Below are 13,266 nucleotides of genomic sequence, written 5' to 3' on the forward strand. Positions count from 1 at the left end.
CTAAGGATATGAGGTGTTAGCAAGTTCCATGAGTCAGCAGTGTGAAATGGCTGTCAACAAGCAAATCAGTCAGGCAGAAATTGTCCAAGTTCATCCATAATTGTGACATCCAGAAATGAGCATTGCTTTCTAATGCTGGTGTGGCCACTGTGAGGTATACTGACATAATGCAATTCCCTTGTTTGGAAATCATGGGGAGCAACTGCTTGACTAGACTCTGGGTCAGTCTGACCGCACTAGATAGAACATACCGTATTTTAGAGTATCATACTTTTGTTCGGGTATATAAAAGCACAGACCACAAGCAACAAAACCCACTCATGTTCTCACTCTTCCCTTAATAACTAAAATACAGATATAACCGAAGCCTCCTACCTACCTTTTCCCGATCTCATTCACCTCCCTCTCTCCCAGGGGCAAAGTCTCTTGAATTAGGTGTTTATTATTCCCATGCAGGTCTTTTAAAAATTTATATTCATTCATTCATTCATTCATTCATTCATTCACTACATATGAGTTTGTTTAAAAATAGAAGGAATGATCTTACATGTTCTGAAACTTTATATAAGTGGTATCTTACTATGGCACTGTTATAAGTGCTTTCCATGTATTAAACCCACTTAATCTGTAAATATGTTTCCTGGTGCACACATTTGGGAGTTTAAGATGTGTAGGTGTTTAATAAAGAGGCCATTAAACAAAAAAAGAGGCAGGTGACCAGTGTTAAAGGAAGTGATATTACATGAGAAATGGTGGAAGAAGCAGGGGTTAGTTTGGCTTGGAACAAACACAAGTGGCAGAGTTCACAGAATGATGGATTAGAGTCAGAAGAGACCTCAGTGACTATCTGGAGCCTGATTTGATGTATGAAGCCCCTCTCTAATGTCCCCGGCCTAATTATCTGAGGCTCTCTTTATCCTGAGATGAGGATAGTTTCTGTAAAACTTCTGACCACAGGACCCCGTTCTGCTGTCTGGAATGGTAAGGAATTAGTTTAACCACACTTACACAGCATTCTTGTTCAAACCCAGAGCACAATTTCCACTACCCAGTCCCCCTCTGTCCAGAACCTCTCAAAGCTAAATATACCTACCTTCCTCAACGATCTAACACATGACATGGTTTCTTAGAATCCTCACCACCTTGGCCATAAACCAATTTGTCAAAGTTTATCCTTGATTGTGACATCCAGAAATGAGCTCCACTTTCTAATGTTGGTGTGGCTGGCCATTGTGAGGTAGGCTGACACAACACAACGCCCCAGTGTTCGTGAAGCCTAAAAATCACAGTAGCTTTTTATCCTTTGTCATATCTTTGTGAATCCATACTGAGTTTACAGTTAAATACAAACCCTTATGTCTCTCTCATAGAACAACTGTCATTGTTCTGTTAGTTGTGAAGGTGAAAGAAACCATTATAGTATTTTTTTTCCTGATTTTGAGATTAATACATATCACTTTAAAAATCTGAAAATCGAAATCATGATTTTAAATGTTTAATAGCTGTATATAGTGTTTCATCATATAGAAATGGTAATTTATTTAACCAGGCCCCTAATGTTAGATATTACGAATGTTTCCAAAGAAACTGCTTCCTATTATCAATCATATTACCATAGATTCTTGCTACGTAAACAGAATCTAAATGTTCCCGCCATCAACAAGGCTCTCCAAGATCTGGCCATTAACTATCCCTCTGGCTTGACCTTGGCTACTCTCTTCCATTTTTCAATACTCTCCAGCTACCTTGGCCTTTTCAGCTGTTCCTTGATAAACCAAACCCACTCTTGCCTCAGGTCTTTGCATTTGCTGTTTCCTTTTCCTGAAATGTTTTCCCTCTAGTTCTTTCCCTGACTTGCTCCTTTACTTTGCTGAGATCTCTGCCTAAGTATCTCATTGTCGGAGAGGCCTCATCCCAAGGACTCTTTTTTTTTTGACAGAGATCACAAGTAGGCAGAGAGGCAGGCAGAGAGAGAGAGAGAGAGAGAGAGAGAGAGAGAGAAGGATGCAGGCTCCCTGATAAGCAGAGAGCCTGATGCGGGCTTGATCCCAGAACCCTGGGATCATGACCTGAGCAGAAGGCAGAGGTTTTAACCCACTGAGCCCCCCAGGCGCCCCCTAAGCACTCTTTTAAAGAACTCTTTTCCTACCCCAGAATTCTCTATGAAGTCACTATCTTTTCTGTTTATCTCTTACCATCATCTAAAAATTATTTTAATTTGGGGGCAACTGGGTGGCTCAGTCGGTTAGGCATCTGCTTTCAGCTCAGGTTATGATCCCAGTGTTCTGGAATTGAGCCCAGCATTGGGTTCCCTGTTCATCTAGAAGAGTGGTTCTCCCTCTCTCTCTGCTGCTCCCCCTGCTTGTGCTTTCTTGCTCTTTTTGTCAAATAAATAAATAAAATCTTAAAAAATAAAGTTATTTAATTTGTTTTTCTGGTCATTGTGTTGTATCTCTCCACAAGAATGTGTTTGGTTTCATAAGGCCAAGGATCTTACCTGTCATGTTTGTTATATCCTCAGCAACTAGAAATAGTGCTTGGTATATAGCTTGGTGCTCACAAAAGATCTGTTGAATGAGTACATCTTTTTATGCATGACTGACTATCTCCTTAGTATAAACTCCTATGCTTATCCTTATTGAGCCAAAGGACAGGAACATTTTTAAGACATTTGATACATTCTTTTAAAAAAAAAAGATTTTTATTTTTAAGTAATCTCTATACTCAACGTGGGGCTTGAACTTACAACCATGAGATCAAGAGTCACACGATCTACTGAATGAGCTAGACAGGCACCCCAAATTTTTGATACATATTTTCAAGTTGCCTTCTAGAAGTACACCAATTCACATACCTAATAGTAATAGACAGGAATGTCCACATTAGTCACCCTTGCCAATACTGGGCATTATAATAAAGAAATCTTGCTTCTTTGAGTAATACAGGACAAAAGACAGAGTTCTATGACATGTCCTAGGACACCTTACCAAGATGACCTTATCCATTGACTGCTATAGCCTGGGTATGGTCCTCTGACATTCACAGATTCATCTAGATGCCTCCACAACATTCTATCCTGTCAATGTGTCTCTATTTTATCTAAAGGGGTAATAGAATGAGAGTGGTATCTGAAGGGCTGTCATAAGGAAGAACAATTAGACTTCTCCATAGTCATCCTCCATTGGGATGATTTTAGCTCAACAAGGGACAACCTCCTAACAGTTAGTGGACTACAATGGACTGCCTTACGAGACTGTGAACTTACCAGCACTAGAAGTTTTCAAGCAGGCAGAGGCGAGATAAACACATGGTAGTGGTATTATGGAACAGTCATGACACACATGACAGATGTATTCATCACATGAATGCCATTTCACTAGCTATAACTTCATCTTGTTCTCTTTCACACCCCCAGGACCCAGATCAGAAGACCCCAGACCCATGACCTTGCCACAGGCACGACCTCAAATATATATTTATGTGGTACATGGTGTGTGTGTGTGTATGTATGTGTGTACATGTACGTGTGTCACAACAGCTGGCAACCCACCAGCATGGCCCAACACCACAGCTGAGAACCACTATAATAGAGGGACTCTTTATATAGAGTGGGAAGTAGAGCTGAAAGATCTCTGGGGTTCCTTTAAGCCAGTGGTTTTCAACCCTGGCTACACATAAGAAATCTCTGGGGAGCTTTTCGAAAAGGCCAGATCCCACCTCAGACCAATTAAATCAGAACATCTGGGGGTGGGGTCCCAGGCTCCCTATGTTGAAAAGCTCCCTTGGAGGTTCTAATATGCAGTCGGGGTTGAGAACTATTGCTTTTGAGTCTATAATTCTTTTAGCACTGATTTCAGAATTACACTGTGTCCAGAATAAGATCTGGTAAAAACTTAAACATAAAGAATATTAGACTAAGGGGTGCCTGGGTGGCTCAGTGGGTTAAGCCTCTGCCTTCAGCTTGGGTCATGATCTCGGGGTCCTGGGATTGAGCCCTGCATCGGGCTCTCTGCTCCGCGGGGAGCCTGCTCCCCCCCCCTCCGCCTGTCTCTCTGCCTACTTGTGATCTCTGTCTGTCAAATAAATAAATTAAAAAAAAATCTTAAAAAAAAAAACTAGACTAAGACTTCAGAAGATCCACACATGCAGCCTCCCTTGGATTCAGCTGCCTCTACCTTTCATAACTCCTAGATCCATATAAGCTCCAACTGACCAATGTTGACCCATAGGTAGGGGCATCTCTATACCCCTATTCAGCAGGAAGAAGTTACAGAAGATGAGACCTTCCACCCTCAACAACCTTAAGATTTAAGGGTCAAAACTGTTTGGGGGGGAATAATGTGGGAAACAAAGGCAGAAGAAAAATTATTAAATTTCCTTACCACCTACAGCTCACTGACAAGTACTCAAAACAGGCAGAGTGACATTCCTCTAGGGACTAAACTGCCTTGATGTTGACACTTTGCTAAGGGCAAAAGGCAATCCTAGCCTGACCCCCACCCTCTGATCCTGTAAGTCTACTTTAATATATAAAAATTCCTTTAGAAATTTCCTTTATCTTTTTTTTTGACAATTCTTTATTTATTTATTTATTTATTTATTTATTTATTTATTTATCAGAGAGAGAGAGAGAGATGGGGAGAGAGCGAGCACAGACAGACAGAATGGCAGGCAGAGGCAGAGGGAGAAGCAGGCTCCCCGCCGAGCAAGGAGCCCGATGCGGGACTCGATCCCAGGACGCTGGGATCATGACCTGAGCCGAAGGCAGCTGCTTAACCAACTGAGCCACCCAGGCGTCCCTAGAAATTTCCTTTATCTTTAAACCCCCCCAAGATACATATTGGCAATCATCCCCCAAGCCCATGGTCCACCCATATACATCTGAAGGGTCTCATGACTGTGGTTTTATTAGACAGTAATAAATGACCTTTTCCCCACAGTAGCTAGACCCCTCAAAATCCTGGAAACCTTAATTCCAAAATTCCTTAGAGACTTACGCTATCCCTAACCCCCTCCTAACTTGAAAGTATATAATGCACCACTCCTCATGACCCTAGTGTAGCTCTTTCTACCCACAGGTCCTGTCCCCATTCTTTAATAAAATCACCTTTTTGCACCAATAAAAGAAAAAAAAAAACAACAAAAAAACCAGGCTATGACAGGAGACTCAGGCTCTGGTCCTATATTTAATACTTGGTATGACCTTGGACAAGTCACTTCATTCAAGTTCATCTCTCTTTCATCACTAAGGAAGAGAGAAGAATTCCTGCTCCCTCTTTTCTGCCAAAGGGGACAAATGAGAATATTTGTAAAATACAGCGTTTTAGTGACAATCCCTGCATATCTTACTCTTCACAAAGTGCTTTTGCATATATTCCTTCTTTTAACTATTCAGACACCATAAAATACCATATAAAAATAGTATTATTAAAACTCCTTAGTTAAAAAACACATATTTATACAACTTTGACTGTTACTTTGACTCAGGATATTAGTGCTAGAAGAGACCTTACACATCATTGATTCTAATCTAATCCCTTCATCACACAGATAAGGAATTAGGAGCCTAGGGAGATTAAGTGACCTGTATCAGGTCATCTGACTAGTCAGTGGCAAATCAAGACTAGAACCCATGCCTACCTGGCATCGAAGCTATTACTTTTACTACAGCACATGGCTTGTCTCTCAGCATCTCCTTAGTACACAGAGGAAACATGGTTGAGTGAGGAAGCCCACTTTTTCAGCATTAGCTCTAGCCGAGTCATTCGTCTGGTGACTACCGCAGCCTCCTTTAAAGTCATCTAGTGATAACGCCCCGCCATTTCAGCTGGGTTGGAACAACAGATAGGATGGCCTTCTTGCAAAGCATTAATGTCTACAGCTAATGTGTCTAGGAACAGTCTGATCAGACAGCAGATAGCTCTCTGCTCTACATAATACGTAGCATCCATATACTTCAAGTTTGCTAAAAGGGAGAAACTTAGATGGTTTGCCACTTTTGTTCCCCTTAATGCCCAGTTATAGTCTCTTCTCAAGTTATTAAGTCAGGGGAAAAGCCTAGAAAAGAATAACCTCTCAGGGTTTTAGACAAGAGATTTTATCATTGATGCAAATACTTGCTTGCAATTTTTACTAGAGTTCTCTATTTCCCTTTTACACGTGGGACAACTTTGCCATGATACATACAGTAAGCTTATTTCGAGCACAAGTCAACACATATTTGCTTCACATTTGGACACATCTTCCCAGTGGTTTTAGGTCTTCTACCATTTGTTTCTGTGTGTACTTCTCAACTCTTGCTTTCTATTACTTAGCTGACCCTTGTATCTACATTCAGCTCCTGCTCTCCACTTGGGTCAGAGTAGAGTCTGTAAACATTTGTTGAATAAGTGAATGAACGTCAGACATGTTCTGCCCCATTTTCTTTAAGTGTCCCAGCCCCCTGTCCCTCTACAACTAAGTCTTTGCAGTATGTCATTCATTGTGCCAACAATGGTCTCCTACTTGCTTCCGAGACTGAATTTCCCCTTCTGTCTTAAGATGCAGTAATAGTCATCTCTTTTATGGTATCTTCCTAAACAGTATTTATTTGGTTTGGCTTTACAGTCACTCTTAAAAATCCCTTAGTCCATCTCCCTGAGATGAATATGCTGAGGTTCTTTGGTATGCTTCTATTTCTTTGCCTTATTTTCCCACTAGATTATAAGCTCTCTGCGGCTGAGGATGAGCTCTTAGTCCCACTAAGAGCATGGGATATGTGCATTCCCGATGACTTTCCAAATAACTTAATGCCACCACTACTAGCTATTCCTCATGGCTTGCTTCACTTGGGTGTTGTGGCCTTCTCAGTCCCTGATGTGGTGCTCAAGCAGCTAATGAAAGCAAGTTAACCTTTCAGGAAGCTGGCTAGGGTCCTTTGTGAACTGTCCTCCTTCAGTGGAATGTGGCCACAGGGCATGGTTGGGATAGTAGTGAACTATAGTGCCTGGGAAGTTAATGTTTCACCAGAAAACATCTAGGTTTGATAATTATGTAGGACTATCATTGTGGAAGTAAAGAAAGCATGCCTCAAAGTCAAATTGTTTCTAACTAACCTTAATGTGGTGTGTTTGATCTTATTATTAGCCCTTTCTGTAATTCTTATTGCCCCTTAGGCTAAGGAGCAAAATTACTCTATGAGGCAAGGTTCACAATTTTTACTGATATGACCATGACATGGTAGAAACAAACCGGACTTAGAGTCAGAATATTTGGTTTCGAGTCCTGAGTGTCCTTGGTTTTATGACCTTGAGTGAGGTCATTCCCCCCTTCCTCCATTTGCGACTCAAATCCTTCTGTAAAATGCAAACAATACCTCGCTGGATTTTTTTTGTGATAAAAAAAGGAGATAACCTATACAAGAATGGTTGATAAACTGTAAAGTGCTATAAAAACATGAAGGATTATTACCAACACTTTGGAACCAGCCTCAATGAATTGGTACAGAATACTACCACCCGTTTGGACCTAGTAAGAACCTAAAAACATGAAGAGAGCCATCTTGTGTACTTGAGCAGGCTTTTCCACTAACTCCAGGTTCTATATAGAGCTGGCCCAACAAGGACTCCTCAGTGGAGCCAATGCCTTTGAACAGGACCCAAGGGCTCAGGTGCAGGGCACGGGGCTGGCAAATTTCCCACTAGCAATGAAGACCAAGGACTAGAACCCCTGACAGAGATGACAGCTGCCTCCTACCCCTTGGATGTTCTTCTTGGACACCTTAACAAATTTTGTTGGCTTCCATTCCTCATCATCCCCATCATCATCATCATCACCAGCACTGTCCTCAGGCTCATTCACAGAATGCTCTGAATAATATTTTAGATCCTCGATGTCCATGCTGTGCTCCAGGAACTTCTCTTTAAAACGGGAAGGTTTCGGCTAAGAAAAAAGGTTTGGAATAATTAATAAAATTGTAAAAACACACATAGATCAAATCTTCCCAATAGCTGTTGCCAGCTATATTCTCAGAGCTGAGTTTAGAGATTCCCTCAAATATAGCCTCTTGGCTTTCCAAGCCAGAATTAATTCGGCTGTAACCTCTGGCCTTGTAGAGTCTTTGAAGGGATGGCAACTGAAGGAGTAGAGGCTGAGCAATTTGAGGGAGGAAAGGGACTCATGATCTGATAAGTATCTTTGGATGGACAGCTGAACACTGCTCTTTTCTCCTGCTCCTCCTCAGTTGTTACATAATGCCTCTATATGGCCAAAAGTCAGCCTTCTGGGGAGGGAGAATGCCTATTTTACTCAAATTGGCACTGCAGTCTTATTTGGGACTCTAAGGCAAATGGAGATGCTGGAATTAGGGGATTTTTTTTTTAAAGATTTTATTTATTTATCAGAGAGAGAGAGGGAGAGAGAGCGAGCACAGGCAGACAGAATGGCAGGCAGAGGCAGAGGGAGAAGCAGGCTCCCTGCTGAGCAAGGAGCCCGATGTGGGACTCGATCCCAGAACGCTGGGATCACGACCCGAGCCGAAGGCAGCTGCTTAACCAACTGAGCCACCCAGGCGTCCCGGGGATTTTTTTTTTTTAAGATTTTATTTATTTATTTGACAGAGAGAAATCACAAGTAGATGGAGAGGCAGGCAGAGAGAGAGAGGGAAGCAGGCTCCCTGCCGAGCAGAGAGCCCGATGCGGGACTCGATCCCAGGACCCCGAGATCATGACCCGAGCCGAAGGCAGCAGCTTAACCCACTGAGCCACCCAGGCGCCCCAGGAATTAGGGGATTTTTAAAAAAATTTTATTTTTAAGCAAGCTCTACATTCAATGTGGGGCTCAAACTTACAACCCTGAGATCAAGAGTTGCATGCTCTATCGACTGAGCCAGCCAGGTGCCCTGGGATTTGGGATTTTTATCCCTCAACCTCTTCTAAAAGAAGCATTTAGCACACTCACCCCCAATCATGGCCACATAAAGGTATTAGCAGCACTGAGCAGTTTACCTTAGGTGGGATATATTCAAAAGAAGAATCTGGAGATAGAAGGGGATCCTTAGGAAGATGAGGTTTCTGTCTGCTGGCTACTTGGAGGAGGGTCAGTTTCTGTTTGGAAAGAAAATACAGAGTGTATAGCACACAGTGGCTTCTGGGAGTGTTAATGGCTGAAACATAAAGATTCCTAAGCTAGCCAAATTGAAACTATAGTAAAGTAAGGCAGGTTGAAGGACTCTCACTTTAGGAGATCAGGATTAGATTCCGAGAAGAGCAGATTAAAAAACGTGTGTTCCTACCGTTTTGAAATGCATGTGACCCTATCATCTGGAAAGCCGATAGGGACGTCCAAAATGGAGCCAGCTCATCACACTTGGGGCTGTTCCCAAGAGCTGACCTCAATTACAACAGGGGCTCCCAGGGCTTATTAAAAGTGGGTGGGAGGCAGTATTACCTGCTTGATGATTTCATTCTCTCGGAGAAGCTGCTGATTTTGCTCGCATACTTCTCGCATCTTCTCAAGCTCTTCATCCTATTTCCAGATAGTGCAGTGATAGGTGGGGTTATTTTCGGCACTACATGTGGGTTACCAAACAACTCACATCTATGAAAACACACTGCTGCCAAGTTGCTGGCAGCAGATGGTTTTTGCACAGCAGCAGGACTGGGCACCCAGAAAAATGCCTTATTCCCACCAGTGCCTCAGTGTCCTGAATGCCACTTCTATTCCAATGCTCCCAGGCAGTCCTGACCGTGCTCTCAGGAACCATGTGCTCTGCCCTAAATGCTCTCCTTATTCTCTTCTATTCTTGAGACTTACGTCTCTTATTCATTCACATCAGGATGCTGATTAAGAGACCCACATGGACAGTAAGCTTTGTTTCTTTCGTGTCCACAGATGCTTTTGTTTACTCTTCTAAACATAGACTAGGCAGTTTATTTGCTACTATAATAACCCAGATTAAACTTCCTGGCACTTAAGACAACCAGATTCACAATTTGTGCATACAACTTTAACTAGTTTGGTTAGGTCTTTGATGGGAGGTGCCAAGGAAACCCTAGAGACTGGTGCTTCAGAAAAAAAGGATTTTAAGTTGGACAAAATAGTGTTCCAACACGCTGCTAAGGGGTGTGGTGTTCCCAGGCTCTGGGAGATATTCAGACCCCAGGCACTTTACAAACATGTCAGGTCTCAGCTCAGAACAGGCCCAGAAAGAGAAAGCTGAATGCCCCTTGGATTCTATGAGATGACTGAACTTTCTCAACCTTTTGGAGCTCAGGGCTGAGGCAAGGAACCAAGAGGCCTCAAAGTCTGGCGTGGAGTACATAATGACATTTCCATACCAAAAAGGAGGTTATTCTATGTATGGTACATTCTAAATACCTCTAAATTGATCAGATAGGGCCCAAAGGTCACAGCAGTTACTATTATAAATGTGTTTTTCAGTATATTGTATTATCCACTGTAAGTACAATGGTGTAAACTAGATGTGCTTTGCAGTCAGGCCTGTGGATCCCACCTCTGGAGACCCTCACCCCATTACTATACCTGACACTTCAGTGTGCTCAGCAGCTGTTGCTCCTTCTCACTCACTGACTCCTCCAGCTGCTTCTCGGCCATTTGGCTTTGCTGCAGCTGACTGAGAAGGTACAGCACCTAGAGAAAGAAAGACACTGCCCAATGGGACCAAAGGAATGAGAGGAAAAAGGAATTTTGGCTTAGTCCAAGCATTGACCCAGATGAATCCTCTGGTTTAGAGGTACCTATCGTTGTTCCTTCTCATGGCTTGAAGTCGTAAGCACAGCCACAAGGTTCATCTTGATTTCAAAGTTGGAGGCTAAGAGTCACTGTGTATGTCAATTTCATTAAGTCATTTCTCTCTTTCGGGTTCCTCGCTTGAAAAATTTGAAGACGACACATGGGCTTTTGAAGGAAACTGAATATCCACCCCCCCCACCCCCCCCACCCCGCTTTTCAAAACTAACAACAAAAAGCCATGACCCTCTGTTTCTCAGTATGGCTTCTGGGCTTGCCAGAGCTTACCTTCTCTTGGTGTTGCTGTTCTACCTTGACCAGCTCTGCCTGTAACTCTGTCTCAATTTCAGCAAAATGATTTCTTTCCTCAAACAGCATCTTCTGCATGTCAGCACAGCTGGCCTTGTTCTGTTTCAGGCTGCTTTCAAGCTTGCTGACCTGTATTTTGGAGGACACCAGCTGGAAGGGATAAAAGATCAGTTTAGGGGTGCCTGGGTGGCTCAGTGGGTTAAAGCCTCTGCCTTCGGCTCAGGTCATGATCCCAGGGTCCTGGGATCAAGCCCTGCATCGGGCTCTCTGCTCAGCGGGGAGCCTGCTTCCCGCCCCCCCTTCCTGCCTGTCTGCCTACTTGTGATCTCTGTCTGTCAAATAAATAAAATCTTAAAAAAAAAATGTTTAAAAGAAGATCAGTTTAGTTGGAGAATGGCCACCTTTCGCCATTCATTAGGCAGGAAAATGTCAGCTTTCCTGAAATGGACTGAGAAAAGTTCTTCCAGGTCCAGAGTCCATTCTTCTTTTTCTGTGTCACATGGATTCTACCAGTGAATAGGAGCAACGCCACCCAGGCCAAGAAGAGTCCATATTTCTGTTGAGATCGATCTCTGCAATCTAGGAGCCACAACTGAGGCCATTTGATCTCTTGCTCTGTCTCCAGGCAAGACTAAACAGGACACAAATAGTAGCTGACAAGTCCAAATTCTGATATTTTAAGACTTTCTTCCTTCCTTCTGTAGAGGAATCCATAGGACACACCCTTATGACCAATTATGCCCCATGTCAGAACATCTGTGTTTGCCTGTTGGAACTAGCAGACACATTAGCTGGGGCTGTAGATCTGGCTCTTCGGGCTAGATTTGATATCCTCTGCTGGCCTGGTTTTATAGTCCCTACTAGCCTGTATGGGGAACATGATTACCAGTGTTCACCAGACTAATCAGGATTTCCTATTCGGTAGGACGAATCTGCTAACCCGATCCAAAAATGTATAAAGGATAACATCGCTCAAAACTTCCAGAGTTGAGAGTTATGCTTGTTATGCTTGTCTCGAAGGGATGATGCCTCAGTCACCAGAGGCCATCGACTTCAGTTCCGCTTGTGACCATGTAAGATGAAGTATTATTTTAAACTCAGTGAGGATGCACTTTCCTTAAGATGAGTGTAGGTCAAGAGACGATTAGGTTTCCTTTCTTCTAGATTGTGCCTTAAAATTTCAAATACATGTTTCATAGGTGTTTTAAAAGTAGTGTAGTATAATAGTTTATGTTTAACCAGTGGCCTACTCTGGCATCCTGATTATTTTCCCAGTACTAATAGCAGACATTTAGCAAGTACTTGCTGTATGTCAGGCATGACAGGTATCAACTTGCAAGTCATATATTTTTCTACGTGACTGGCCTGTACTTGCTCACACCAGCCTTTACCCATAAGACTATTTCTCTAATACTAATGTCACTGCAGCTTCTACCATGAAAAGTGGCAATGACATTACAACAATATTCCTGGCTAACATTGCAACCTACCCAGCCAGACCCCTAATTGCTGGTAGGAAGAGTGATGCTTACCTCTCCAATTAAATACTTCAGGGCACACTTGGCTTCCAGGATGGTAGCAATATTCTCCCAGCGGTGTTTTGGCCTGTCTTCACTTTCTGCATCCAGCAGCTTCTGCTGTAGGTCAGCAATCTGAGCACTCCTTCAAGGAAAGACACAGTGAGACTTGTTGCTTGCATCCTCAGAACCAAGGAGGAGAGCTCTGTGGGGCTCTTCCAATAGGTTTATGGATGGAGGTATCAGTGAAACAGCATTTAAATAACGACTGAGTCATCTGGTTAGGATTTTATACAGTATCTCAAATCCTGATGCAAAAGGAATCTGAGAGACTATCCAGTGGTTTTATTTTATTAAACACTGGTTGAAATAAATGGGTCATATAGTGGGACTTGGAAAGATTTGTTTTAGTAGGGTTTCTGTTGCAGTGTGCTGACTGCAATGTGACTTTGTCTTGAGGCCATTTAAGTTCAGAGTATGATATAGTGGTTCAATTGTGCAAGGAGAAGAGTAGGTTGGAGACCTGAAGGAAAAAAAAAACTTCTCAAATGTACAAGCAGTAGGGTGCCTGGGTGGCTCAGTCAGTTAAGCGGCTGCCTTCAGCTCAGGTCATGATCTCGGGGTCTTGGGATTGAGCCCTGTGTTGGGCTCCCTGCTCTGTGGGGAGTCTGCCTCTCCCTCTGTCCCTCCCCGCTGCTTGTGCTTTCTCTCT

The 13,266-nt window shown here is 42.9% G+C and overlaps 1 protein-coding gene across 6 annotated transcripts in view; it reads right to left on the reverse strand.

Annotated features, from left to right (window-relative positions):
• The window catches only part of KIF4A (kinesin family member 4A), a 120,507-nt gene that overhangs the window by 4,235 nt on the left and 103,006 nt on the right, over positions 1 to 13,266 (reverse strand). For all 6 annotated transcript variants that reach the window (XM_059384690.1, XM_059384691.1, XM_059384686.1 and 3 more), the window contains 6 exons: positions 12,570 to 12,699; positions 11,017 to 11,187; positions 10,522 to 10,629; positions 9,427 to 9,504; positions 8,985 to 9,083; positions 7,735 to 7,920 (listed from right to left, as the gene is read on the reverse strand). In XM_059384690.1, coding sequence (XP_059240673.1) covers positions 7,735 to 7,920; positions 8,985 to 9,083; positions 9,427 to 9,504; positions 10,522 to 10,629; positions 11,017 to 11,187; positions 12,570 to 12,699 — 772 coding nt within the window. The remainder of the gene's footprint in view (positions 1 to 7,734; positions 7,921 to 8,984; positions 9,084 to 9,426; positions 9,505 to 10,521; positions 10,630 to 11,016; positions 11,188 to 12,569; positions 12,700 to 13,266) is intronic.

This window comes from Mustela nigripes, chromosome X (genome assembly GCF_022355385.1).
Source record: "Mustela nigripes isolate SB6536 chromosome X, MUSNIG.SB6536, whole genome shotgun sequence".
Lineage (NCBI taxonomy): Eukaryota > Metazoa > Chordata > Mammalia > Carnivora > Mustelidae > Mustela > Mustela nigripes.